This window comes from Lupinus angustifolius, chromosome LG11 (genome assembly GCF_001865875.1).
Source record: "Lupinus angustifolius cultivar Tanjil chromosome LG11, LupAngTanjil_v1.0, whole genome shotgun sequence".
Classification (NCBI taxonomy): domain Eukaryota; kingdom Viridiplantae; phylum Streptophyta; class Magnoliopsida; order Fabales; family Fabaceae; genus Lupinus; species Lupinus angustifolius.
This window is the reverse complement of record NC_032019.1, coordinates 26,355,486-26,382,636: the sequence shown is the minus strand read 5'-3', so window position 1 is coordinate 26,382,636 and position 27,151 is coordinate 26,355,486. Positions and strand designations below refer to the sequence as shown.

The following is a 27,151-nucleotide window of genomic DNA, read 5'->3' as shown; positions in this document are numbered from 1 at the left end:
ATATATATGTTTATATATAATATTATAATTTTATATATTTTAATTGGGTTCGGACAGATTTGAGATAGAGTATCAATTATGGCAAACCTAAGAGTTGAACTTAGGTAATTTGAGATAGAGTATTAATTTTAATTGTACTTACATAAGGTTATGGCATTGAAGATTATTGAATCAATTGGAGAAAATCCTTCAAATGCTAATGAAAAATCTAAATTTAATAGTTGTACATTTGATCCTTCAAGATAAAATTACACAAGGAGTGATAAACTGTGAGGAGATCCCTAAGGTTATAGGATTTGTGAATATTGTGTTTCATTTGGAGAGGACCTCAAAAGTGAGACAAATACAAGAGAGAAGTAAATGCTAAAATTGGAAAAATAATATTAATATTGGAAAATGTCTAGATTTATGGCAGAGGAAGAATTTCTCTATTTTTCATGCGGTGCAATAATTGAGATGAATATTCTCCCTTCAAAAATCCTCATCTCAGCAAGTATGATCATCACAAATGTAGAAGAAACATATCCTTTAAAAATAAAAGAAAATATAATATGTTATAATACATTTATTAAATAACATTTTTGTCAGGGTTCTCTACTCCTCGTGATAACAAAACAAATAATACTTTTATTATTGAAAAGAAAAAGAGATTTTTCTCTCTCCGTGAGAGAATTCATGTTCAATCAACCTCAATAGCCTTGATCTCAATCAAATTAATTTTAGCAATAATTTAATTAATAAAATTGTCAAGATACTATGAATTTGATAAATACTAATATTAATATTTGTCGATAAAATAATTAAGTTTCAACATTTCTCAAGGCTAATATCCTTGAGCCAAAAGTTAATAAATTGAAACAGCTTGAGACCCCAATCAAAGCTCCCTTGCTTCAAGAACCCATCGAGTAGTATCACCCTATTTCTTCAAGGCTCCATCATCAGAAATTAAGAATTGCTCAAGTCTACTAATAGCAACATAAATTCATTAAAACTAAGAAAAACACTTCCCACAAACTAGCAGGTTAAATAACTTGATATTAATAATAATCTAATAAAATTCCCACTGCTCCTCTCCTGAACTCCAGAGGCTAACCTCCAAAATCTACTTAAGTATTTAAAATAGAATAAATATTTATACACATTTATTATATAATCCGTTACTTTTTTTTAAAAGAGTCAATCCTAATTAAAATTGAACAGTAAGTGACGAATAGATAGTATATAAAACTCTTTCACTATTAATGTTTACATTTTTTAAGAGGTATTAATATCTTTTAAAAGATAACTAATTTGTTTTAATTAAAGAAATCAGTGTTTCATGTAGAAATAGATAATTTGACAGTTAAGCACAAAAAGGCTTATATTAAAACATCAAAACATTAGTAATTATAAAACGTTTAGAACTTTCTTCCAAAAATGTGTATATAACTTTAAAAAATACCAAATAAAATATTTGCAACCAAATACAACTTAAGTCATACAAACTTCCAAGGGGCGTTCCTTTCAAGCAATCTTCGGTTATTCTTGGGATGTAAATATGAGAATAATATATTCTTGACACATCTTATCCTTAAGCAATAAACAAGCAAGCCTTGTATTAATGATAACAATACACAATGATTACTACTATCATTGAACAAAAACAAATTAAATTAAAAAAATACAAAAGTATTTTTTATTTAGTTAGATATCTTATAATTAGAATCCCTCTTTTTTACGTCCAGCTCCTCCACCACCATGAACCCCGGTTAGATTCAGGCATGATACACTTTTTAATTATTAGGAGAACCTGAGTACTCTCTTTCGGATCTAGAAAAGAACTTTTAGAGATTTTTTTCTTTTGGAAGATACAAGAGCGGAACAATCAACGTATTGATATTGGAAGACTCAAAAGAATCTTCCAATGTATCATTTCTGGGTTCAATGAAAAAATATCTTAAGGAAATAATTATTTCGTGGAAAATAATTTATACATGTTTTGCTCTCTTTTCATTCTCACCTCCAAAAGTGAGTATATTATATTCTCATTGTAATAGAATGGTGAAATTACAAAAATGTTCATATTTAACTATCATTTCACATTTCCACCCACACCCTACATTTAGAATCTAAAAAAATAATTGTCATAAATGTAATATGATATGCATTGTTATTGTAAATATCTATATAATATTTTTTAAGAGTTCATGATGATTAAACATGAATGATAGATGATGAAGTGATATTATATAAAACTCAGTCTTATAAAATTTGGCTCGGCTCGGCCGGTCCAACTGGTTGAACCGTGAACCAGATATCTGACTGGTTCGAGCCTTTCATCTAACCAGTTTTACATTAAAATCAGATTAACTCGACCGATTTAAGCCTAAAATCGGTGACTCGGATGGTCGGACCATTAGACCGTCGAGTCAATCAAAATATATATATTTTAAATACAACCAAAACAACGTCATTTTAATATGAAAAAACTTTTAACTTATTTGTAATAATATTTGTCACTTGGTAACTCATATTATAGTAAAATTTTCGTTGTTTAATTAAATTTTAAACTTATGTGCACTTTTCTTGTAATTAAAGTAAAATGGATATGTTGTTTGACGCGTTTTTAACTTATTTTTTACATTTTATAGTAGTAAAATATTCTTTGTTGATAATTTAATTAGGTATGATAATTGTTTTTAAATTTCAAAAATAGATTTACTAAATAATGTTAGCTAATATTATGATTTTTTATAATTTTTATGTAAACCGTGACAACTTATCCAACTATTGATCCGCTAGTCCAATCAGTAACTCCTTGAATCAGTGCCCTAACCGAGTTATTGATCGATCCAAGTTTAATAAGACTGATAAAATTCATACATTGTCGATGCTCATATTTTTTTTCTATGTGTATAACTAGTACCACAATAAAATAATCATGTAAGACAAATGAAAATTATGATAATAATTATAATAGTAAATAATATATCTTGTACAGTAGTATTTTTCTATAGTTGTATACCTTTTAAAAATATCATTCTAATAAACCTTGAATATTTTATATAATAATTTGTTATAATAAAATAATGAATATGAATGTTTCATTTTTTTTAACTATTATAGCAATCAAGCCTTTATACTAATAGGATAGGTCAACTACATAAGTCAAACTATGGATAGCAACAGGGCAGAAAGGGCACAGGTAGTGTTTTCCCGTACACATACTAGCACAATTTGCGAGTACCCACATGAGTAGTAGGTATTTCGTGGGTACCCAATAAACTTTTACATTTAAATATATATTTATATATTTTTAATAAACACTATATATATAAAATAATTATTACATGAATAATAAAATTTATGTACATGTTAAATTCATCATTATATATCAATTACTGAAGTTCATTATTTAATTAAAAACTAAATTTATAAATATGCTAGTACTCGCAGGACAGGTATCATGATACACGTTCCCACACAAGTTATTTTACGAGTACCCGTTGTGGATATTTTAGCAGGTACCCATGGGTCACATATTTTTGCTATCCCTAAGTCTAACAATGTTATAATGTTCTACATAAGTTGTATCTATTAATAAAGAATTGATATCTAACTGATTTTTCCTACAGTTTTTCTTGGTCTCTATTTTCTTCTAGAAATTGGACTAATCTCCATTTGATTTACTTTCCTCTCTCATTACATGGGCTTATAATAGTCACCTCTACACATGTTCAAACCACCTAAACGTGATACTACTATTTTTTCTACAATATGAGTATTTTACAAATTATGACATATATTCTAAAGAATAGATCACCAACCAAACAAACTTTAAATTGATAATTCTCAAATTTCAGGCAAACATGATTATTAAAATAACTCTCAATAACAATATGGTAATAGCATTAATACTCCTAAAATGTTTATCTTTGTTGACTAACTAAATCCATGAGGATTATCTTCCGGTCCAAGCTTTTAGCTAAAACATATCCACATAGCGTTAGGATATTTTCAATTATTAGAAACAAGTTCTTGTTTTTACATACACTTTGAAGGATAAAAGTGTCATATAAATATATTTAAAGAATAGAAGTGTCACATCCTTATGTTTTCTCATGTTGATTATGAAATATTTGTCTATAAAGTACTAAAGAGAAACCTAACTCTAATGGAACATGTAATGTAAAGGGAGTAAGTATATATAGTATAAGGATAACTATATACTTACGGGGATCATAGTAACCATGTTCATAAACTATATACTAAATAATAATATTTATAAACAAAATATTAGGCTTAGCGTCACATTGAACATATTCATCTAGACAAATACATCATACCTAGCAAAGCAGTCCAAACAAATGCGTATGATGCAAGTAGTGTGTATTATTTGTTGGGATCAACATCTCCAATCAATTATCTTTCATGATAATCATGTATGTGGGCCCATCAACATTTGCTCAAATATTTGCTCCAGGAAGACTTCAACAACACCGGGAGTGAGACCAAGAGTACATGTTCATAGTTGAATCAATATGATATTCAATATATTCGATAACACTCTCAATGGTCTCTTATTTGGTAGAGAAGTTATTAAGGTTCCATTTAGAATTGAGTTTTAGAGGGGTGGAAAGAAAATCAAAGTTTAGAGTCATCTCAAAATATATTAAATGGCTCATAATTTTTTTCTTTTTTTTTCCTCATTCAACTCACAAACAAATCATAAGATTATGTCTAAGAGTTATGAAGGAATGGGAGGGAGAGGAATCTAAAGGGTAAGGAGATAGGAGAGAGGGAATGAGAAAGGAAAGTAAATCAAGCAAAACATATCTCTTGTTTAGGAGTATAAACTTAGATGGAAATGAGAATATTAAAGTAATGATAATGCAATACTATTGTTTTACTTTTCCTTTAAAATCTAATTAACAATGAGAAATGAACAAAAATGTATTATAATATTTTACTAAAGATATTTAGATATTATGACATTTTTGTCTATGAGAAACTCCTCAAATTGGAATAACCATGAAAATGAGCATTTGGAAAGTTTTAAAGGACTCTACAAAACCTCCAAAATCTTTCTTTTTCTCTCAACTCCTAAACAATAAAGATTACGTCTAAATTCATTCATTCTCTTCCCTACAAAATAAAACTCACAAACATAACCTAATAGTAACCCTATTAACCAATAAATAAACTTTAGATAGGGAAATCCGAGAAATAACTCAGTAATAATAAATACATTTTGTAAATATTATAACGCTTAGGCAGGGCATAAATCTCTTTCCCCACCGTCATATTACAACTATTTAGTCAATCCTTCTTCAATGTGTTAATTCTTTTTCGGTTCACCTTTTTTTAAAGGGCATTCCTCTAACACATATTTCTTTATTTATTTTGTATAATTATTTCATTCTAAGAACATGTCTTTTGGATGAAGTGTTAATTCTGAATGAGATAATCGACGATTTAAAGAGAAATAGGAAAGAGTGTTTAATTTTAAAAATTGACTTTAAAAAAGCATATAACTTTGAATGTTGGAGCTTCCTAGATCATATGATGGAAAGAATGAGATTCTATGGACAAGGAGAATATGGATTTCAGAGTGTGTTACAACAGCTTCTTTGGCTAATTTAGTCAATGGAAGCTCCACCAATAAAGTCAAGATGTGGAGAAGTCTTAGACAAGGTGATCCATTATCCTCATTTCTTTTTAAGTTGTGATCCATTATGAACTCTGTGGTATCGAAAGAAAAGTTTAATGAATACAAAGTTTGGCATAATAAGGTTGGTGTTAATCTTTTCTGATATCACGATGATGTAGTCATGATTAGGGGAGGTCTCTATGAGGAACATAAAAGGTATGAAGTATAGTATATCCTTGGATTTTTTGAAGTTTGCTCATGGTTGAAAGTAAATTTTAGAAAAAAAACAGCTTAGTTGGCAGCAACGTCGACCAACAGTATACCAATAGAATGGTGGGTTTCCTACATTGTAAATAGGGGGAGAGTGGCCCCTCAAATACTTAGGCATCCATGTGGGTGTTAACCATAGCATAAAATATATATGGAAGCCTATGGTTGCAAACATGTTGAAAATATTATCTTCTTGGGAAGGTCACTTCCTGTCTTTTGGAGGTCGAGTGAGACTTATTAATGTGGTGCTTGATATTTTACGAGTATATCTTCTCTTTTTCTACAAAGCTCCTAAGAGAATTTAACATGGAGGAGATAACCTTTTTAATGAGAGAAATCCATGATAGAGGAGTTGGAAAGTCTTATTAGTCATGCTAGAATTAAGGAGAATGTAAACGATCAATAGAATTGAATTTATGATGGCTCAAACACGTATACATTTAAATCAGTATATTAGATTATTTGGCAACAAAATGATCTGGAAGCGAAAGAACGAAAGCTTCTTAATATGATTTAGAAATCCTTGGAAGCTTTGAAGACTCGAATGCTAGCTTGGAGGATTATGTTAGATAAACTTCTATGCAAGACAAATTTAGCTCAAAGAGGTATGGCTGTGACCGGTAATAGTTTGAACTGCATCTGGTGTAATGTCCTACATGAAACTGTGGAACATCTCTCTTTTTTCTTGTACTTTCTCTTATCTTGTATGGCAAAGGGTATACCAGTGGATGGGTTTAAAATCAGTGTTGCCTTCAAGTGTGAAAGCTCATTTACATCAACATTCACTCTTAAACAGAGTCAAAAGCTTGAGAAATGTGTTTTCCGTAATTTGGATGGCTGGGATTTGGACTTTATGGACGTGCAGGAATGCCACATTTTCAACAACATGCAAGGAAGTATGGATGATATTGTTAATAAAATCGAGCTCAGTGATGGCTATGGATCAAATGAAAAGACAAGTCTTTCAACATGACTTGGTGCAAATGGAACTTTAGTCTTATTTTAGTTTGCAATGCTATTGTAATTTTAAATCAAATTAGACTTGGACTCTGCTTCTTGTGTCTCTTTAATATGAAACTGATGGCATTTAAGTAGTTGCTTTGTGGAGAAAATAATTTTCTGGCCTAGAGGGGAATTGTGCAGGATTGAGTAGGTTATATGTTTTTAGCTTTTTTATGCTGTGATGTTAAGTTGATATGTTTATGTTTTTCTACTACTATTTAGACTCTTAATGTCCTCTTGCTGTAATATTGCTTTTACTACACCTTTGAATGAACTTTTACTTAACAAAAAACTACTTATGCTTTGAGACACATAAAAATAACTTACTCAACTTCCCAAACCGTGCATGTGAAATTCCTAGAGGGGATTTTGAGGGATCAATATATACACAATTTATGCACCAATATTATCATTTTCACATATGACCGTGCAATGACAACAAAAGCTTTTTCCCACCAAGTGAAATTCGCTATAAAGATCAATCAGTGTCATCTAAATGTTTTCCCTTGTGCTTTTCTTGAACTTAAATTCACATATCTTCATAAATTGCCTAATTCAATGCAGTATGCTGATTTTCCCATTCTTTTCAATATTTGCCAAATTGCATTGAATTTTAGCTTATTAATATATGACAGGTTGATAATTGTATAAAACTTATTATCCTTATGTGTCCTTTTCAAGTAGTTGTTCTTCTTTGACTTACTAAACTTTATATTCTGATTCGTGTCTTTTGTCATCCAAAATCAGGAAATGGGTTATAGTGTTGTTTAATGAATGTTTTGATGAATTCAAAGTTAAATCTTTGTTCTAAGTTTTTACATATTTTTACTATTATTTTTTATTTAGTACTTCATTTTACAAGACAAGGTGGGTGTAATGATAAGGTTACTTACCTTGTCGTATTCTCAAACGCTAAGTCTCCATTTTTACTTCATTTTAGAAGAAAATTTTGATTTTTGTTTACCCTTAATAAATTGATGCATCAGGTTAACTTGTATGGATGCATTTACATCAAACTTGGTTGGATGCCTCAGGAGGAAAATATGGTATATCTTGGTTTATCTAGATTATTTATACTTTCCAATTAACTTTTGTTGATGCCTAAGGGTTCAACTGTGAGCTAAAATTTGAAGGAGAATGAAAGGAAAGGAAAGTATCATAGTCATTTCGCAAATATATTTCATGACTCTCAAGCTTTTCATTTCTTTTATTCCCCCTTCAAAATTCAACTTGCAAACACATCTTAAGGCACCAAATCATTTTCACCTTAAGGCATGGAGCATGGCAATAGCACTATGCTTAAACTTTATTTTAGATGATAAGGTGTTGAGTGCCTTAGGCACACCCATCCTTGAAATTGATAGTTTTTCCCATATATCTTGTTCCTTAAAACAAATAATGGAGAAAATAAATATAATTTCTTGTTGACGAATGGAGCCTTATACTCCTTTATATACACATCCCACTAAAAATGAAAAGGGAATTGCTTAATATTCAAGCAATCTTTAATTAATTGAAGTTACAATTAACTAACTTAAATTTATCTACAAATATTGAATAAAAATTGAATAGCAAGCATAAAAGGAAAGCCTGTGGTTGATTGATAAAATGTGTCTACCAATTAACTCTTGCAATGATATTAGGTATGGTTGTGCCATCGTGCTAGCTTGGCCGAACCAAATGATCTAGTGTCGTCATCGTGATCATGCCACACTTATCGATGTGATCGAATCAATGTTCTTTCCTGGTTGTATCGTTCTGATTGACATGACCAAACCAATGTTCCTTTGTGATCGTGTCATTCTAACTGGTGCGATCGAACTAGTATTCCTCGTGATCGTGTTATTTTGGCCAACGTGACCGAGTCAATGTCCTTTGTGATAGTGTCATTCTAATCGATGTGACCTAACTAGTATTCCTTCGTGACTGTGTCATTTTGACTAACGTGGTCGAGCCAGTCTTTAACCAATCCAGTGTTCATCATCCTTCTTTTCTACTAATATTTTTTATACATGTGGAACATATCCAAGTGTAAAGTTTAGTATTCATATGAGATAAGTGAAAAAATCACACCCTCTTGAACCAAACAACTTAAGTCCGTGTACACCTCCTGCTGTCTTGCCTATCCTCGTATGCCACGTCACTTTAGTTAATCCTCATGTCCACGTCATTATTTTCTCAAGCATTTTGCTTCATCTTTCAGAACTGGACCGCAAATGCACATTCAGGCCCATTATTATGGACAGCCAGGAGGCGTTGGGCCTTCGTCTCATGTTCAAGCCAATTACTAGATTATTATAAATACAATAATGGTATAATGATTGATGTTGGTCAATTATAAATATAATTTGATTCTCATTCATCAAAAAATAAAAATTTTAATATATTTAATTTATGTTTTGATTTTCTGACCAATAAAAAATTAATAGTTCATAAAATGATAAGTAAATACTTATTTGGGTCAATCATATTTTTCAACCTTACCAACTTATTTTCTAATGATTTTAAATTATCAATTTAGTCCCTAACAATTTCAATGTGGAGCTATGTTAGTCCTTGTGACTGTCCATATTTGTCAATTATGTTAATGGTTTAACTTATGTACATTGTTAATTGCTGACATAACAAAAAGTCTTCTCTCCACGTGGGGCGTGTGTAACATGTCACTGGATGACGTGTATTATTTTTTACAAAAATCTTTAAACGATATTGTTTGAGGTTAATTTTTAAAAAAAAAAATTGTTTTGGGTTTCTTCTTCCAACCCTAACACTCTTCCGTTGAACCCCAATCCTGCTACGGAAACCAAGAGCTGAACAAAAGGTTAGAATGAGACTCAATAAAAGAGAAGAATAGGATTAGAAGAAAAAACTTAAAACGACGTTTTAAAAAATTGTAAAAATAAAAAACATGTCAATCTAGTGATGTGTCACACACCCAATGTGGACCTAAGACTTTTTATCATGTCGTACACATGCTAAATCGTTAACATTAACTGGCGGATACAGACGAAATGATTAACATCGTTTCACGTTGAAATTGTCAAAGGTAAATTGGAAGTTTAAAATTATTAAGGACTAAGTAAGATCGAAAAACACGAGAGACTAAAATGAGTATTTACTCTAAAATAACACACTTCAAAACAACGGATGTGACTCCCTTGGACACCAATGCGGTATCCTAAATCAAGAGTCATTGATCAGCTAACTTCAAATCCCATCCTTGTACAAGGGTCAACTAAGTTTACTTCTGAGCAAATATACTACAGAATGGATATGGCATGTCAATCACAGCTTGTGGGAATTTCATACATCTTTAAATCCTAATATCCCCTTGTCTTTTAAGAATTTACTCTTAGTGCCCTTCTATTACTAAAAATTTAATAATGTTTCTCGGCAAGCAAATGACCACTCTTGCTATTTTGAGTTTACCAACACTAGCAAATGCTGAAAAATATACACCTCAATTCAAATAAGAGTACATGTGATAACATAAATGGCAAGAAAATACAAAAGGCCTACACACTAATAATCATCAACAGAATGATCATTGAAATTGTAAGTTATCTTGTAACCAGCTAAGTCATAAATCCATGCCCTATTTCTGGCTATGATACAAGTAGGAAAGTGTACAGGGCACTCTGAACATCATAACTGACCAAATTTTGAACTTCTATGACCTAAAACTATTACAGGTACATCAGCTATATTCTACCATATCTAATACAAAATTGTGAAATAAGCCTTGGATTCTATAAGAAGCAAGACAAATGAGATTGACAAGCTTGCAGGTGTTGACTTCCTTTCAATAGAATCACTTGTCCAGGTTGCTAACTGAACATCAACATTCAGTAATCACTTGCCTTCAGAGCTTATTATTTATTTGATGCACTAATAAAACGCAGGCTGCCGCAGTAAAAGAGATAACCATTTTGATAAACAGACTTATTTCTTACGCAGCTTGTTTCTATTAACTCTGACAATTTTTCGACCAGACTTGTCACTGCCACCGGGACCCAATGAGAAACTCCCTCCAGAATTAAATTCTACACTGCCGGTAGCCTGAAATGGAGATGGATTTGGTGGAGCGCTACTCTGTTGACTTGAAAACTGGAAAGGACTCACTCCTGTTGGAGTTGGTGCTCCAAATACAAAATTTGATTGTGGCGGGGCAGGTTGTTGACCAAATGCAGGAGTCACTGGTGGAGTTGCTTGAACTGTGTCCTCAGCCATACTGTCTTCTGTACCCATCTGATCATTATTAACTGGAGCAGAACCAAATGCAGAAACAGGACTAGAACTTCCAAAAGCAGACTGCAAGTTGGTGGTGGGTGCAGCTGAAGTGAATGAGAATTGAGGAGCTGATGATGCACTGGTGGTTGATCCAAACATCATGGGAGAACTGGTAGAAGCAACAGAAGCTGCTCCAAAGGAAAAACCAGGTGAAGATGAAGATGGTGAATTAAAGGACGAACCAAAGGAAGTGGACTGCCAACTAGAAAGCCCGAATGGAGTGGAACTTTTACCACTATTAGAGCTAACAGGGTTAGCTTCCGAAGAGAAAGCAGTTGTACTTTGTCCAAAAGGTGTACCAGAGTTGAAAATATTTGTGGCAGGATTTGAAGAGGGAAACAATGAACTCCCTGAAGAAAAAGATGTATTCCCAGTAAACCCAAACAATGGGGATGATGCAGATGAACCAGATGCCACTGATTGAATCTTAGTAGAACTTGCAAAACCACTAGTAGCAGGAGGTGCCATTGCACCAGAGACAGAGTCACTTGTAGTACCAAAGGCAGAAACCTGAGACTGGCTATTTACAGTTGTCATTGCTGAGGAACTAAACCCAAAAATGCCACTCCCAGTGCTTCCAACAGCAGCAGATGAACTTCCAAAGGAAGTGCTGCCTAAAATACCAATTCCTGTATCCTTCTTGGTTTCTACTGGTTCAGAACCAGAAGTAGATGATATAGGTAAACCTGTTGACGGTGGAGGGGTGGATCCAAATTTGAAAATGGAAGGTGTGGAAGATGGAGATGCCACCTCTGGGGTGGAAGAATTGATATTGCTGGATGCAATTACAGCAGGGGTGCTAGTTGTCAAGCTGATGCTAGTGGAAGCTGCTGTTTCAGTAATGTAGCTGCTGCTGCTGGCTGCAAGGGATGAACTACTGAACATATTCAGACTGGTAGATTTATTTGTAACCATAGATGGCAATGAAGAGGAAAATGAAGGGCTTAAAGCAACAGGCCCATTTTGATTTGAACTGTTGTCAAAAGTAAATACATTCATGGGAGATGTTGACAATGGTGTCAATGCTGCAGATGAAACAGCTACCTCTGATGCTGCAGTAATTGTATTAGTCTTAGCATCAGCATCAGCATCATCAGATTGAAGAACTTTTGGGATTGAATCAACCACACTAGTAACAGTGGTGGAGCTGCAAATGAATGGGACATAAAAGTAAATTAATCCCTGTAAAAGTTCATAATATAAGGGAAAATTTCAGTTCTAAATTAAACCCAACATTAAAAGGGAAAATTACACCGACCCCCTTGAGGTTTGGCTTAATTAAACCCAACATACTTATTTCAAAAGTTACACTCACCTCTCCCCTAGGAGAGGTCAGTCTCATTACCATTCAGGGGCAAGTATTATGATAATGTAAACCTAAAGGGAAATTGATATAATTTCTTAAGCAAAAAGGATGTCAGGACGTCAGGTGTAATTAAAGTTAAACCTCAAGGACTAAATTGAATTTCAACTTTAATAAATAGCAAAAATATATTTATGGCATCACATTAACTCTTGTTTACATTGGTCATCGATGTACTTACTGAGCATATTCAAGAATCAGTACCACAAATCAGAATACATGAGTTCAATTTTTAGTGGAAGACTCAAAATAGAGAAATTAAATGGGAAGCTAAAAATGTTGAGAGAAGCTTTAGAAGCACATGGCTTTCGTATAAGTCGAAGACGCAGTATATTAAGTGTAAGTTTAGCAAGAGGTGGACACCTTACTATAGAGGTAAAGGTTGGGGATCATATCATAGCACAAGTCCCTAGATTTAGGTATCTTGGGTCAATCATAAAAGATGGTGGGGAAATTGATGGAGATGTAAAGCACCACTCAAGTTGAAGGGGAAATTCTGTCGTATGGCTATAAGGCCTGAAATGTTATATAGGACTGAATGTTGGGCAGAAAAATATCAAGAGAATAAACTCCATGTAGCAGAGATGAGAATGTTGGATGAGTAGACATACTAGACAACATGGGATTAGAAATGAATACATTAAGGAGAAAGTTGAAGTAGTTTATATTGCAGAAAAAATAGAATCGCATCTTTGGTGATTTGGACATGGATAGAGGAGACTGGTAGAATCTCCAACAAGGAGGGTAGATCAAACAGGGCCAGTCAAATTTGTAGAGGAATAGAGAGACCAAACAAACCATAGGTGGAATTAAGAGATCAATGTTTTGTCAATGAATATAATTTCTATGATATAGCATTATAAAGTCATTTGATCCATGTACCCAACCCCACCAGGTGGAATTAAGGCTTGATTGTTGCATAAATCACACAAATCAAATTGCAAAAAGTATAAAAATAAAGTTTAAGGATCACTTAAAAAATGAGACTGACAGTAAAACACAATGATGACTATGATGTAAAATATGATTAACAAATCAAACGTATATCTGAATAATAGCATGGACTAATTAAAAGTATTCAGAAAAAACTAAATAGCTTATTGTAGCAAACAGAGGACAATAGATGTTAATTATTAAAAAGATATATTATACTACCAATTGGATTTGCTCATTCAGAGACGTCTTTTCAAATTGACAAAAAGTCAACAGAAAAGGCAGAACAGATACAAACCTTTAATCAACCTAGAAATATAACACAGAGTGATGTGTAACAGTTATCTTCGAAGGTTCTTAAAAGCAAGCAAAAATAGCATACACCAACCTGATTGAGCTTTTCAGATTTGAATCAGAAGCAGCACCAAATTTGACGCCATTAAAGTCACCACCAACTGATGATGAGAAAGTAAATGGTACTTGTGGAACATTGACAACATTTTTGTTTATGCGAAAGTTTACTAACGAGGCATCAGCACCTGGCTCTTTTGGTGAGACAACTTTCTCCAAACCAAATACTGGACCTGAATTGGTAGACTCCTTTGGTGGAGAATTAGCAGCTGTCGGCTCCATTGATGGAACAACCTTTTTCCCAAAATTAAATATGGGAGGATTAGCAAGTGATCCATTTGGGGGAGCAGACTTGTCAGAACCTATATTTGTTTGTGTAGCTACAGTAGCAGCAGCTATAACTGGCTTAGTAAGATCAGAGATAGAACAAGTTCTAGAGGTCAATACATCAACCTTCACACCATCAACAGTACAAACATGAGGTTTACCATCTACTGCAAAATTATTGGATGGCATTACGATAGCTGAACCCAGGGGCTTCTGTAGACTAGTTGCAGTAGTTTTATCTGCCACAGCAGTGGAGCCTGTTGTTTCTTTCCCAGATAAAGGGAAAGAAGACGCAGCCCCATTCGGATAGGCATCTTCATCCATCTCCAGATAATCCTGTAAAAGAGTGAGAGAAAAAACATAGCAGTGAATAATCATGACCTATGATTGAAACATATTTTTCATTTGAAAACTCATTTCACTTTATTCTGTCAGTAATCTAGAATATAGTTATAATAAAATGTACATAGCCTACCATGTTGCTGGCACAGCCCTAGTTGTATCTAAATACATTATACTCTGTAGCCTATATATAGTGAACCTGTAACTAGTACACAACAATTAACAGTCTCAGCTACTTCTCCCTTTGTTTCTGAGATTCACCGATCAAAATCAAACGTATTTAAGAAGCAAAAGAACTCTGGGCAATTGCTTTGTTCATCATTATTTGGAAGCTAAATGGAAGAAACCAACAAATCAATAAGATCAATAGCACTAGCCCTTCCCACCAAGATATATAAAATTATTAAAATCAAGGCACATATTTGAATTAAAAATATGTTTAATCAGGATAACTACAGGAAACCGTCAAACGGACAAGAGCTAAGCAAAACTTCAAACCTCATGTGCACTAATATGGAACGCCCTCTTTTTGTGTGGATAGGAAATAGGTTTTGTCAGAGAGGAATGTCCCAACTTCGCAATAGATATGACTTGCTGCCTTTGCACTGTAGCATCAGCGTCGTTAATAACAGAAACTGATCCATCAGTAGAAGCAACAAGCTTTAATGGACCATTTTCAACCTTGTCTATCTGTGATGATAACTTCTCAGCACTAGCAGATGAATTTCCAAGTGTTCCATCTAATTCATTCTCTTGTATGTTGTCCAGGAATTTTGATGAATCTACTGTCTCCATGCTTCGAAGTGCCTGTCCTCGTAACATGGATGATGACAACTTCATTGGAGATTTATCATTCAAGATTGACAGCCTCGACTCAAATGATTTTTCTTTAGGGGAAACCAACTTATCAAGTTGCTGCAATATTTTTGAGGCCATCTCACTAGATCTTGAGGGTAAAGGAGGAAAACTTGCAGTAGGTTTTCTATCATCTATATTTTCTGCTGACAGTTTCATATGGCTTTGCTTAACTTCACCCAACAGAATAGGCTTCTGCGTAGAGTATGAAGGTTGCTGAGCAGTATCAGTGCCATCACTGCTCCTAGCAATAGAAAGAGGACTGTCTGAATGATGTAAGGCCAAGCCTTTAGAAGAAAGAAGATTAGACTTGTGACGGATTCGACGTATAGGACCAAAAGATCCTATATCATTCTGTAATACAGAACTTCTACGTTTTAATGCCTGCAAAAATTAAGAGGAAAAAGGTAAAATCCAGTAACATATTCCTGAAAGAGGACTCTTAAATATACTCTGAAAGGATAAGTATTATAACCAAAAGTGTGTGTACCCCTTGTTTAGATCTAGAAAGCATATCATGATCCAGTGCATATTGAGCTGAAGATGACGGCTCACCAAGAGCAACCCCAACACCCTGCAAAGTTTGAGAAACGAGATAAAAAACTCACCCTACAAAAATCATGATCCGTAATACCATTAGGAAAAGACAAACCAGTGTAGAGGATGGATAAGCTCTGGCATAAGGTGTTCGAGCCATACTATATATTGCAGATCTACCACGAGATCTTGGGGTTAGAAAACCATTATCATGAACCCTAGCAAGACTTGTAGTAGCTCTTGGTACAATTGACATAATAGGTGAATTCGAAGTGAAGTGTTGACTTTTTAGGAGAGCTTGATCCTCCCTGGGTAGACTGCGCAGGCGTAGCATTGACGGGGACACCTTAGAAGGCCTGCTCCCCATGTAAGCCTTAGCAAGCTCTGCAGGTGAAGCAACATCCTCAATAGGAGCCTATAGACAACATGTAAAATAGATCATAATTAGCATGTAATAATTTTACATCCACAAAATACAATCAAACAAATATCAAGTGTTGTCAAATATTGGCCATGGAGGAAAGTGGTGGTGGTTCCAAGCAGGACGCCATTCACCATTTAACAAATGACTTTAATGGCAATGCCTGTCATTTGGGGATTTCGAGCTGTCATGGCAGCACGGCGATGGTGGTGCTTTGCGGGAATGGTGGACATGTCAGTTTTTTTGGGGTTTTCAGGTTTTTAAAGGTAACTTTGGGTTTTTCTGCTTTAAATCCCTCTCTCACATTTTTTGCTTCATTCCCCCCTCTCTTACTCAATGTCGGCACAACTAGCAACTGCAGTGGTCAGTGCAATCATCAAGGTAGCAACTTCATCTCCCTTCGGTGTGACTAGCAAGACAGAAACTGTGTCTCTTTGCTTCACAACGGCTAGCTAAAGCCAAGCATCTTCAAATAATGAAAGGATGAAAGATATTGGCCAAGCAACTTTGTTTGTATAAGGCTTCTTAGTATTTCTCATGTTACTTTTTAGTATCCTTAACTTTAAGGGTTTAGTTTGGGAGTTGAATTTTGGAGGGGAAGGAAGGGAAAGGGAAGGCTTGGGAGCCATGAAATGCACTTGTGAGATGACTCAAGCATTCTTTTTCCCTTCCTTCCCCTCCAAAATCCAACTCCCAAACTAACCCTAATTATCTAGTGACCTTATGAAGCTTGATGAATTTTATTGAACCTTATGCTATGTTATTGGTCATTTGTTGCCTTCTGGATTTTGTTGTGTGGCTTATGCTATTATTAGTTTCTTACTTTTTTTCTATATGTATTACATTTTTTAATAATTTTTTATCAACCGCAATGACACGTCGCTATTTTCCTGAAATGCCATCAGACATTTTTTAGGGCAGAATTTTGGTGAATTCCATGCGCCGCAATCCACCATCAACAACACTGCAAATATCAAGGAGAGGTATGAAACAAAATCCATACATTGGTAGTAACATATGGGTATGATAAAACACGGTTTTGAATCCCATTTTCTGGTTCTGGCGTTTTGGGATAGTCATTCTTTAGATTGCTATGCAACACTGGATCTGATGGAAGAACCACTTCTGCCCTCTTCCCTTCTTCCCTGAGAGCTGATTCCACAGTTCTTGAATGCATAAGTGCTGTCAGATGATTAATCTCTTCGCTGTGGAATAATCAATACTTGTCGTATAAAGAATCACCAAACCAAAACGAATATTATCTATGAGTACAAAATGGAAACCATAATATGGAGAAAAGAAAGAAATTTTTACAGAGCAAATTGCATAACAACAACCATCAAAAGCATTATGCCAAAAGCAGTGATGCCTCATCTATGTCATACAAAACATACCCGGTGAAAGTTTTCTGCTTCAATAGTTTCTCAAGATCAGTTGATTCACCTCCATCAGAAGTGTTAACTTGAACATCACTTTCAAAAATTGCTGAAAAGTCGTTCGCAACCTGTTCCTCATAAAAAAACAACACAATGACAACAATAATAACAGCTTAAACTGAAATCTGCAAAAAAGGGGGCATTATAGAGAAGAACCCACAAAATGACACAATGACAATAATAATAACAGCTTAAACTGAAATCTACAAAAAAAGGGGCATTATAGAGAAGAGCCCACAAAATGACTGTAAAGGTAATGATCATAAGATGTTTCACTTCTTTAAAAAATAACAGTGCAGCACCCTAACCATGAGAAATGATCATACAAGGACTGCAAGATACCCTATCAAACATGTAATTATAAACTATTAATATCTTAACATTTTAAGCAACTAACAAATGCTTTGAAGAATCAACAACCTCAGAACAACCAAGCATTTTCCCACTAGAACTACAATGATCAAATGATAGTGTAATGTTCTCTCATAAATTATGTCAATACAGAAATCATTGGCTATCCTCCATCTGATCTGATCTTATTCTAAAGGAAAAGAGAAGAGCACAAAAATCAAGCACAATAATACCAGTACTAACTTCAACAATAACTACAGTTCTCCAATATAATCAAAGTACTAAGTACGTTCATGAATTCGCACTGAATCAGAACTTTATAAATGACAGTTTCTTGACACCATTTTTTTATTAAATAAAGTAATTGATGTTTCAAAGCTTTCAGTAACTATTCATGGATAAAATGTTCACTCCTTTTACTTACTTTTTTTTTAAATTACCCCACAACCATAACTTCTTTTTTCTATATTCAGGTTTATATTCAAACACCAAGAACTAAAACTTGAACACGCCATGAGTTATTTCAGAATAGCATATATCAGCATTGCAAAACAATATAAACTGAATTTTCTACCCTGATGCCTGATGCAGAAGAACAATCAAAAAAATTCTGAATGCCCCCAAAAATCACTTATGGAGGGTGCCACAGATAAGCTCTGCTCACTAAGCCCATCCTGGATTGCACTATAAAGGTAAGGAATGCTTATCTGCCCCTTTAAGAGTCCTTGACTACATTAATGACGAAATGCATACAAAGATAAGTTGGACAAAAATAATGACTGGCATAATTGATTTCTTAAACACCACATAAACATATTGAAGAAGATTTAGCACAATCATAGGAAGTTGTGGTTAAACAAAGAAATATAACAACCAACATGGAGTTGACTACATGGATCAAAAAATGTCATATTGCTCTATCGTAAATCATGTTCATTGACAAAACATTAGTCTATATCATTTTGCCTATGGTTTTTCTTAGTCTCTATCTATCTTTAAGAATTGGACTGACCTCCATGTAATTTACTCTCTTTATGGGGGTTTCTAATAGTCTCCTTCACACATGTCCAAACCACCTAAGGCATGATTCTATCATCTTTTTTTACAATAAGAATGACTCCAACTTTATCTCTAATGCATACATTTCTAATCTTATCTTGTCTAGTGTGTCCACTCATCCACCGCAATATTCTCATCTCTGCTACAAAGACTTTATTCTTTTGTTGACATTTTATCGCTCAACATTCAGTCTCATATAATTTTGCAGGTCTTATAGTTGTGCGATAAAACTTCGCCTTAAGCTTGAGTGGTACATTTTAATCCCATATGACACCTGAAGCACTCTGTCACTTCGTCCAACCCACTTGAATCATATGTTCACATCTCCATCAATTTCCTCATCATCTTGTATGGTTAAACAAAGAAAGATCCCAAATATTTTTTGGAAGAAAAATGGAAAATAAAATGATATTCAAAGTTAATTTTATAAATGAATACATGCACATCTCACCCAAATGATTCCTAAAGAGATGCAAACATCATATAACATAACATATGGCAGCATGCATACTTACAAAGACAGTTGCTTCCTGGTGATTGTCCCTCACTTCATGTACTGCTTCTGTATACAAAAAAATTAATAAATACCCATAAGATATATACTTATAAAGAAATTGTAGAATAATGTCATTTACATTAATATCATAGAAGAACAGCAAATGAAATGAAAGGCAAGAGAAAACTTTAAAATCAGATAACAGATACATCTAACAAGCTGTCCATACTATATGTCCAACACCATTATGACAACTTCCACAATTTAAATAGATAAAAACAACAAACATTGCAGCAGGCCCATAGAAAAAAGTTCATGACATTTCTCATTTACACTGTCCTATTCCCAACTTAGAAATTAGATGTGAGCCAAAAAATCTTATTGTCAAGGAACATTTTCATTTCAATGTACCAATTATATCATGTTCATCACATTGTTGAAGATAGTACTTCACAAAATAGTGTCACATCAAGGTCGGACAAGGCAAAGCAGTCTATAACCAATACATGTTAGTCATGCACCAAATGTGGTATGACCATAACAACATTTAAACCTGCAGCCAATCCAAGTTTGATCACTGATCCAGTCCAGTGTGAGTACCATACATGCATTTCTCTCACAGAAATTACCCTATTCCTATAAACCAGAAAGATTGACTCGTTCTCAGTCCGATGTTCCTTTTGTCATGCATCTGCCTTTCACCAAATTACTATTTTCATAGGTTAGACTCACTGTGCTTTATCCTCTTATGCAAATTAACGTCAAGCTCAATCCAAAAATGGATATACATTATGTATTATAGAACCCAACCCTAGCCCAGGCTTCCTACAAATATCTTAGAGCACTACCCTTTACTTTTCCTCTTGCCTTATGTTAGATTCACCGACTTCCACCTCTTAAACTAAATCGCACACATTAAGCTCAATTTACAAATACGTCTATGAAATATAATAGAGAACCCCCAACCAAAGACTTCCATAATACCAATTCTTTACACACTCTACCTCTCCCTTTAACTAAGAAGTCAATACCAGTATCCCAGATAGCAGAGCCAAGCGGCAGACCCCAAAAACAATTTTGCAATTAGTCGGGTTGGCCACTATTGAGACATTTAGGGAAGCAACATAAATAATTCATACTCCCTCTGGTCCTATTTATAAGTCACATTCTAGAAACTTTCTGTGGTCCTTTTTATAAGGCAAAATATATTTTATATGCAGCATTTATTGTGTGTCTCTCTTATTTTCCCTTTATTCATTAATGGGAAAAATTAAGTTTGTGAAATTTCCAAGAATACTTAAGAGAGTAAAATAGTGATGTTATAGTATACAAGAACAAGAACAACCAAACCTTTATTCTACTAGAGAGAGTCAGCTACATGGATCGAACAACCCCATAAAAACATTAATGATATATATTTGTAAACAAATTTTTCATATAATGTAATTTTATAGTGTCTTCTTAAAAAATCAAGAAACATAACTACCCTCTTTGGTATGTGTAATATAGTTAAAAACGCCTTAAAATAAGGACCAGAAGGAGTAATTTATACAATACATAAATAAATGCTCAAAATAAAAAATAGAAAAAATAAATAAATACTTCATAATTGTTAATTAATTGTCAAATTTCATTATTATTAACATTCAAATCCAATATAACTCAAATAATGTTAAGGCTCTAAGATATTTAAAAGTAAGTAGAGTTTAGGAGAAATTGAAGAAAGCAAAAGAGGACAAAAAGAGAAATTGAAAAACACAATTAACCTTTTGATAGTGTTTGTATCTTAGTTGCAGTAGATAGAACCCCAGACTATGAAATTTTAAAAACACGCCATATGACAAAACGAACCGCATTATACAAGTCACAAAGCCAACCAGATAAAAGTGCATGCCACATGAACTCAACAAACAAAACACACCGCATTGCATACTGTTTAAATAACTAAGGCAATTTGCTATAGGTTATATCAGGCCTGATTTTGAAAGGGAAACCCGATTGCAGTTCTCAGTCGCAAAAACCTAGCAACTTGAACAGCGAGAATGGCTACAACTAGGGTTTTCCGGCAGTTGTCACAGTCGCAACCACTTTAGGCCACAATTACACTCGCAACTGCAAACCGCTGCAGCTATCCATTTCCATTGCAGATCCCCTACGCTCCACTCCGGCCCACCACGACAGCACCACAATTCTCTGATATTGACTACTTAGCTATGTAGAAAAGTTATGTAGAAAATACAATGCTTTATTATCAAGTGGGGAATATGAATAGGTGGTCCCATAGCATTCCAACATTTCCAAGCTTCCAGAAACATAACATTCTACAACACATAGGAACTACAATTCAACAATTAGGCAGTATTCAGTGTTTAGCGCATATAGACAAATCAGGATGGAATCAGATTTCTGTTTTGTATGCACTTTGGTAAATAAATATAAGCATTTTATTATGGTGACGTGTTGTGTTCCATTTGTAAAATAGATGAATTCTGTTACACCCCATATGATATGTCTACCAAACACTATCTTAGTTTCAAAACCTGTACGAGATTCTGTTGCACATCGAGATGTTCAATTCTCTTCTCTTTAGTTCCACCCTTTTCATAGAACCAAAATATCTCACTTTTTAATAGTGTTTTCTATTTATATAAATAGACCAATTTTGTTACCAATTGTTCGGACTTACCTACCAAACACAATCATAGTGTCGAAAAGCATAACTATAACCTAACTGCAGCCTTGAAAAGCTTTTAGAATTGAAGGCAAACATTCACATTATTAAGAACAAACCAATAGCACCAAACATATTACCCCTAAATTGAAGTAAAAATCAAATAACCAAAGCTTAATTTCATAAAAGGAACGAACCAGAAGAAGGTGGTGGAAGGCGTTTGCGGAAGACAGAGGAGAAGAGTTTGCTAGCGCTATAAGCGATGAATCTCTGCGCGGGGTCAACAACCTTTGATAACCAACCGTTGTTCTTGTTAGGGTTTCTCAGCGACGTTGCAGGTCGATCGTACGGCGTCGTTTGAGACCTCCTGAACGGTCGCTTCCGGGACTTTCCGAACCCTGCTTCTCCGCCGCATCCGCCGGTTTCGTATGGGTTCTCTTGACGCGCCGTCGCCATGAGAGAAACGGAGCTTCGAAATTTCGAGTGAGAGGGAAAGTAAGAAGTTAGGGTTTTATTCGTAGAAAGAGAAAGACAATGAGAGAAAAATAATATATACCCAGCTGTTTTTAAATCTTATAATTGACTTTCAAATAAAATATTATAAATTAATAATGAATGATATATTGATAGTGTAAAAAATTGTACACTGTTAGCACATGAATTTTAAACTCATTTTCTTGTAAAATGTATACACTGTCAATATAAAAAACTATATTTCACACACACGGCGTTAAGATGATTAGGATAATCATGAAGGTCAAGAATTTAATTTATGTGAATGATGCTTATTGAAAGGGATAATCACTCACCCCGAAATAGATTAATTCATTATAAAAAAATAGTGAGAGATATATAAAAAAAAAGGTTTAAAAGTTTCCACATTAAATTTCTAGTTAACCAAATTTGATTATTGAATATTATGTCTATTAATTAAGTTATTAAAATTTCAATTGACTAGCATGCTTGTTTCTGTATACATACATACATCTCGAATTTCATGTAAGTGTATTTGGAGTGTCGAATTAGTCTTAAGAATGAAGATGAGTGTCTATTTTCATGTGACTTACTTGGTGGATATAATCTATAAAATATTAAGGTATTTGGACATGAATCATATAATAATGTGAACATCCATAGTTTTCATATAGCTATATATATAGATATAGTACAGAGTATGAATTAAAAAATTATAATGAATGGAATGGTGTCAAATGAATACTCATGTTAAGTGTCCCTCACATTTAAATAATGTGAAGGGCAAAATAGGAAGTAAAAATTATACCATGGTGGAAGTTACACCATGTTTTACCTTTATATATAGTATAGATATTTAATATTTATAGTTAAATGAAATACTTAAGTTTTTAGTTAAATAAATATATATATTAAATTAATAATACAATATAAATATTAAGGTTATATGAGTTGAAACAAAATATAATTATTTAAGTGAAAATAGTTCTAGTACAAAAACATAAGATAATTATGAATCAATAATTTGAAGTAATAAATCGTAATGACATAAATAACATTGTTGATGTTGAATCTCAATAAATCAAACTTTAGTTTATCATTAGGTCCAAAATCTTTGTTTTTACATATTGTGCAAATAGTGTAAATATGTTTTATAACATCAATAAATCATGTATTGACTCATTATATTTTTCGTAATAATTACTTTAAAGGTTATATATAGAATGATGTACAACTAGTTGTTAGAGAAAAAACACTTTGGAGTAAATTTACTAGCACCCGTGAGTTTGAGTAAAATTACATAAATATCACTTATTTTTTACACTGAACTGCTCACTACGAGTATGTTTAAATGACTCATATTATATTGTAACTAACCAAAATAATGAATAGATATTGATTCTTATACTATTTGGACTTATCTTCACATTATACCATATTTTGTTTAACTTAATTACACTCGTCATTATTTTTTGTTTAAGAAATTACATTATCTCTCATAGAAGGATAGTCAATGTAACACACACACACACACACACACATATATATATATATATATATATATATACAAAATTAGGGTTGGTTTGTGTAAGTTTAAAAAAATATGGGTGGTTTGTGTAATTTCACTGAAACTCACGGTGTTAGTATAATTTACTCAAATTTTATATTGATAATGCATAAAAACTAAACTCATAAACTAAACTACGTAACAAAGAAGTAATATCTTGAGTTATTCTCTATTTAACTTCGAATTTGTTATATGTAATGAAATGACATTTAAGGTTGTAGAGGGGTGTGGATTTTGTAGATTAATGAACCGTTTAGAACCTAGATTTACTATACCATCAAGATTCACAATTGCAAGGGATTGTTATCAGTTGTTTTTGGATGAAAAGAACAAACTAAAGGCTTGGTTGATGAAGTCTTGTAATCGTGTTTGTATGACAACAGATTGTTGGACTTCGAATCAAAACTTATCCTATATGTCTTTGACAACACATTTCATTGATGAAGAGTGAAGGCTACAAAAACGAATCTTGAACTTTTGCTTAGTTGAAAACCATAAGGGTGAAACCATTGGTATAGAAATTGAGGGATATTTAAGAGCATAGTAACATAATTCACTCAAGTAGAGTGAGAACCGCGAACCGATTCGTGCGTACCGATCCATGGTACTTTGACGAACTGGTTCTCTCTGATTTCTTCATTACCTCCATGTAAGAAGCGAACGAAAATTTTCACCTAAAATTTCAGTACATAGAATAAAGAAAGGAATTGGGGTTGACAAAATGACAATAAAAACAGTTCCAAAAAGCTATTGGAAGAGAGGAGTCTATAATCTCACTCTAGGGAGAGGAAGAGAATGTGAAAGATAAAGATGAAAACAGTCATTGACACTAATGTGAGGAGAGATATCAAAAGACAAACATTTGTTTGTGATAATGCCTTAAAAAACGAAAATGGTTTGATATATGTTTTGTTTTCAAATTGTAGCAATTATTGCACTTGGGGTAGTGGAGTAGAGTACACAGTATGTAACTTTATTTTTATTTGGAAGAATAAGATGATAATAAATGCCTTTAATAGGGAATGAACTTGGACATCACAATCTGATTGTATCTTTTGGCTTTTTGTCTTCTTATATTCACATTATGTAAAACAATTTTTTTATTTTTTCATATGCCATATAATAATAAAAAAATTAGATAAGTATAAAGAAAATTAAAATAAGATATCTTAAAATATATTATTAATTATTAATTATTAATTAATAATTAATAACATAGTATATGTATACATAACATACATAATACATCAACTAAGTATACCTCCAACGTACCGAAATTTTAACAAGTAACGTATCGCGTATCACGTACCTGTACCCGTACCTAAGATAATTGTGTATCATGTTACTATGTTTAAGAGAATGGGTGATTGAAAGAGTATTCACGATCACAATTGAGAATCCAAGCTCGAATGATGAGGTCATTTCATATATTCAAAGGAAATTAGATGTGAGGGGTGGGCTAGTGTGTGGTGGCAAATATTTGCATGAGGTGTTGTCTCATATTTTGAATTTGATTGTCAATGATGGTTTGAGAGAACAACAACCTTCTATCAATAGCATTAGGAATCTTGTGCGATATGTTAGGTCTTCCCCCACGATTTAAATGATTTAAAGAATGCATTAAAGCTGAAATGATTAAGTCTAAAAGTCTTGTGTGTTTGGATGTTCCAACTAGGTGGAATTCTTGTTACCTCATGTTGGAACATGCCCATAAGTTTGAGAAGGCGTTTGATAGGCTTTATGATCAAGAATCAGAATTTAAGAAATGGTTTGGGGGAAATGATAGAGAGAAAAAGAAAGTTGGTCCACCTATAGCAAGGGATTAACATCATGCTAGGATATATATTCCTTTTTTAAAAAAAAATCTATGATTTGACTTTGCGTTTCTCAGGTTCTTCGCATGTGACATCAAACATGTGCTATCATGAAATTGCATCTATTTAGGCTACTTTGACATCATGGAGTGGTAATCACTCTATACTTATAGGTTCTATGGCTAAATATATGAAAGCAAAGTATGATAAGTATTAGGGAAACGTGGAAAAGATTAACCTTTTATTGTTTGTTGGTTCTGTCTTTGATCCTCGCTACAAACTTGAATATATCACTTGGAGTATAGATGATACATATGCTGAAGATTTGACATCCCGAATGATTAATTTGGCAAAAACCAGCTTGGATGAACTGTACTAATTTTATGCACGTGGATTTGCTGAAAGTAGAGAAAGCATAGGTGGTGGTGGTTCTTCTAATAGTGCAACATTGGATGAGAATGTTGAAGGGTTAAATGTCAATGATGTGGCGTAGAACAGGGAGAGAGCTTGAAAAAAACATAAGAGCGAAAACCAATTTTAAAAAAAATGATCTTGAGAGATATTTGGAAGAGAACACTATAGATGGAGAATATGACTTTGACATCTTGGCTTGGTGGAAGGCAAATTCTTCAAAATATAGGATCATTTCTGTCTTGGCTTGTGATGGATTAGCTATACCAGTTTCTACTATGGCATATGAGTCACACTTTAGCACTAGCGGACATGTGCTTGATGTCTTTCGTAGCTCTTTGTCTCCTAAGATGGTTGAAGCTCTCATATGTTCTCAAAACTGGTTAAACTCCACCAACTTCAAGTTTGATGATAATAATTTTGATCAATTTGACATCACTGAGAAAGTTGTTGATGGTGAGTTCACTTCTTTTTTACTATTTGGTTAATTCAATTAAATATATGCATTATGTAATTTTGACTATTTTTCTTGTAGATGTGGTGACAAAAATT

The 27,151-nt window shown here is 33.4% G+C and overlaps 1 protein-coding gene across 3 annotated transcripts; it reads right to left on the bottom strand.

Annotated features, from left to right (window-relative positions):
* On the bottom strand, positions 10,404 to 22,876 carry LOC109360959 (nuclear pore complex protein NUP1-like). 3 transcript variants are annotated; one of them, XM_019606201.1, is made up of 9 exons: positions 22,531 to 22,876; positions 19,682 to 19,728; positions 17,715 to 17,830; positions 17,324 to 17,525; positions 16,015 to 16,314; positions 15,853 to 15,936; positions 15,006 to 15,746; positions 13,876 to 14,501; positions 10,404 to 12,338 (listed from the first exon to the last, which is right to left on the bottom strand). In XM_019606201.1, exons 1-9 carry the CDS (start codon positions 22,787 to 22,789, stop codon positions 10,844 to 10,846), a joined length of 3,870 nt encoding a protein of 1,289 aa, XP_019461746.1. In that variant the 5' UTR covers positions 22,790 to 22,876; the 3' UTR covers positions 10,404 to 10,843. The 3 variants fall into 3 exon arrangements, with proteins under 3 accessions (XP_019461746.1, XP_019461747.1, XP_019461748.1); XM_019606202.1 differs by having other exon boundaries at positions 17,715 to 17,824; XM_019606203.1 differs by lacking the exons at positions 17,324 to 17,525; positions 19,682 to 19,728; positions 22,531 to 22,876 and having other exon boundaries at positions 17,715 to 17,807.

Bases quoted from the DNA above. Each gene is read 5' to 3' on its own strand.
- LOC109360959 (XM_019606201.1), bottom strand. From the start codon at position 22,789: ATGGCGACGGCGCGTCAAGAGAACCCATACGAAACCGGCGGATGCGGC. The intron at 16,315-17,323 runs GTATGGATTTTG...TGTTGTCTATAG, and splicing joins ACCCATATGTTACTACCAAT to GCTCCTATTGAGGATGTTGC. The intron at 15,937-16,014 runs GTTTGTCTTTTC...CAAACTTTGCAG, and splicing joins CTTATCCATCCTCTACACTG to GGTGTTGGGGTTGCTCTTGG.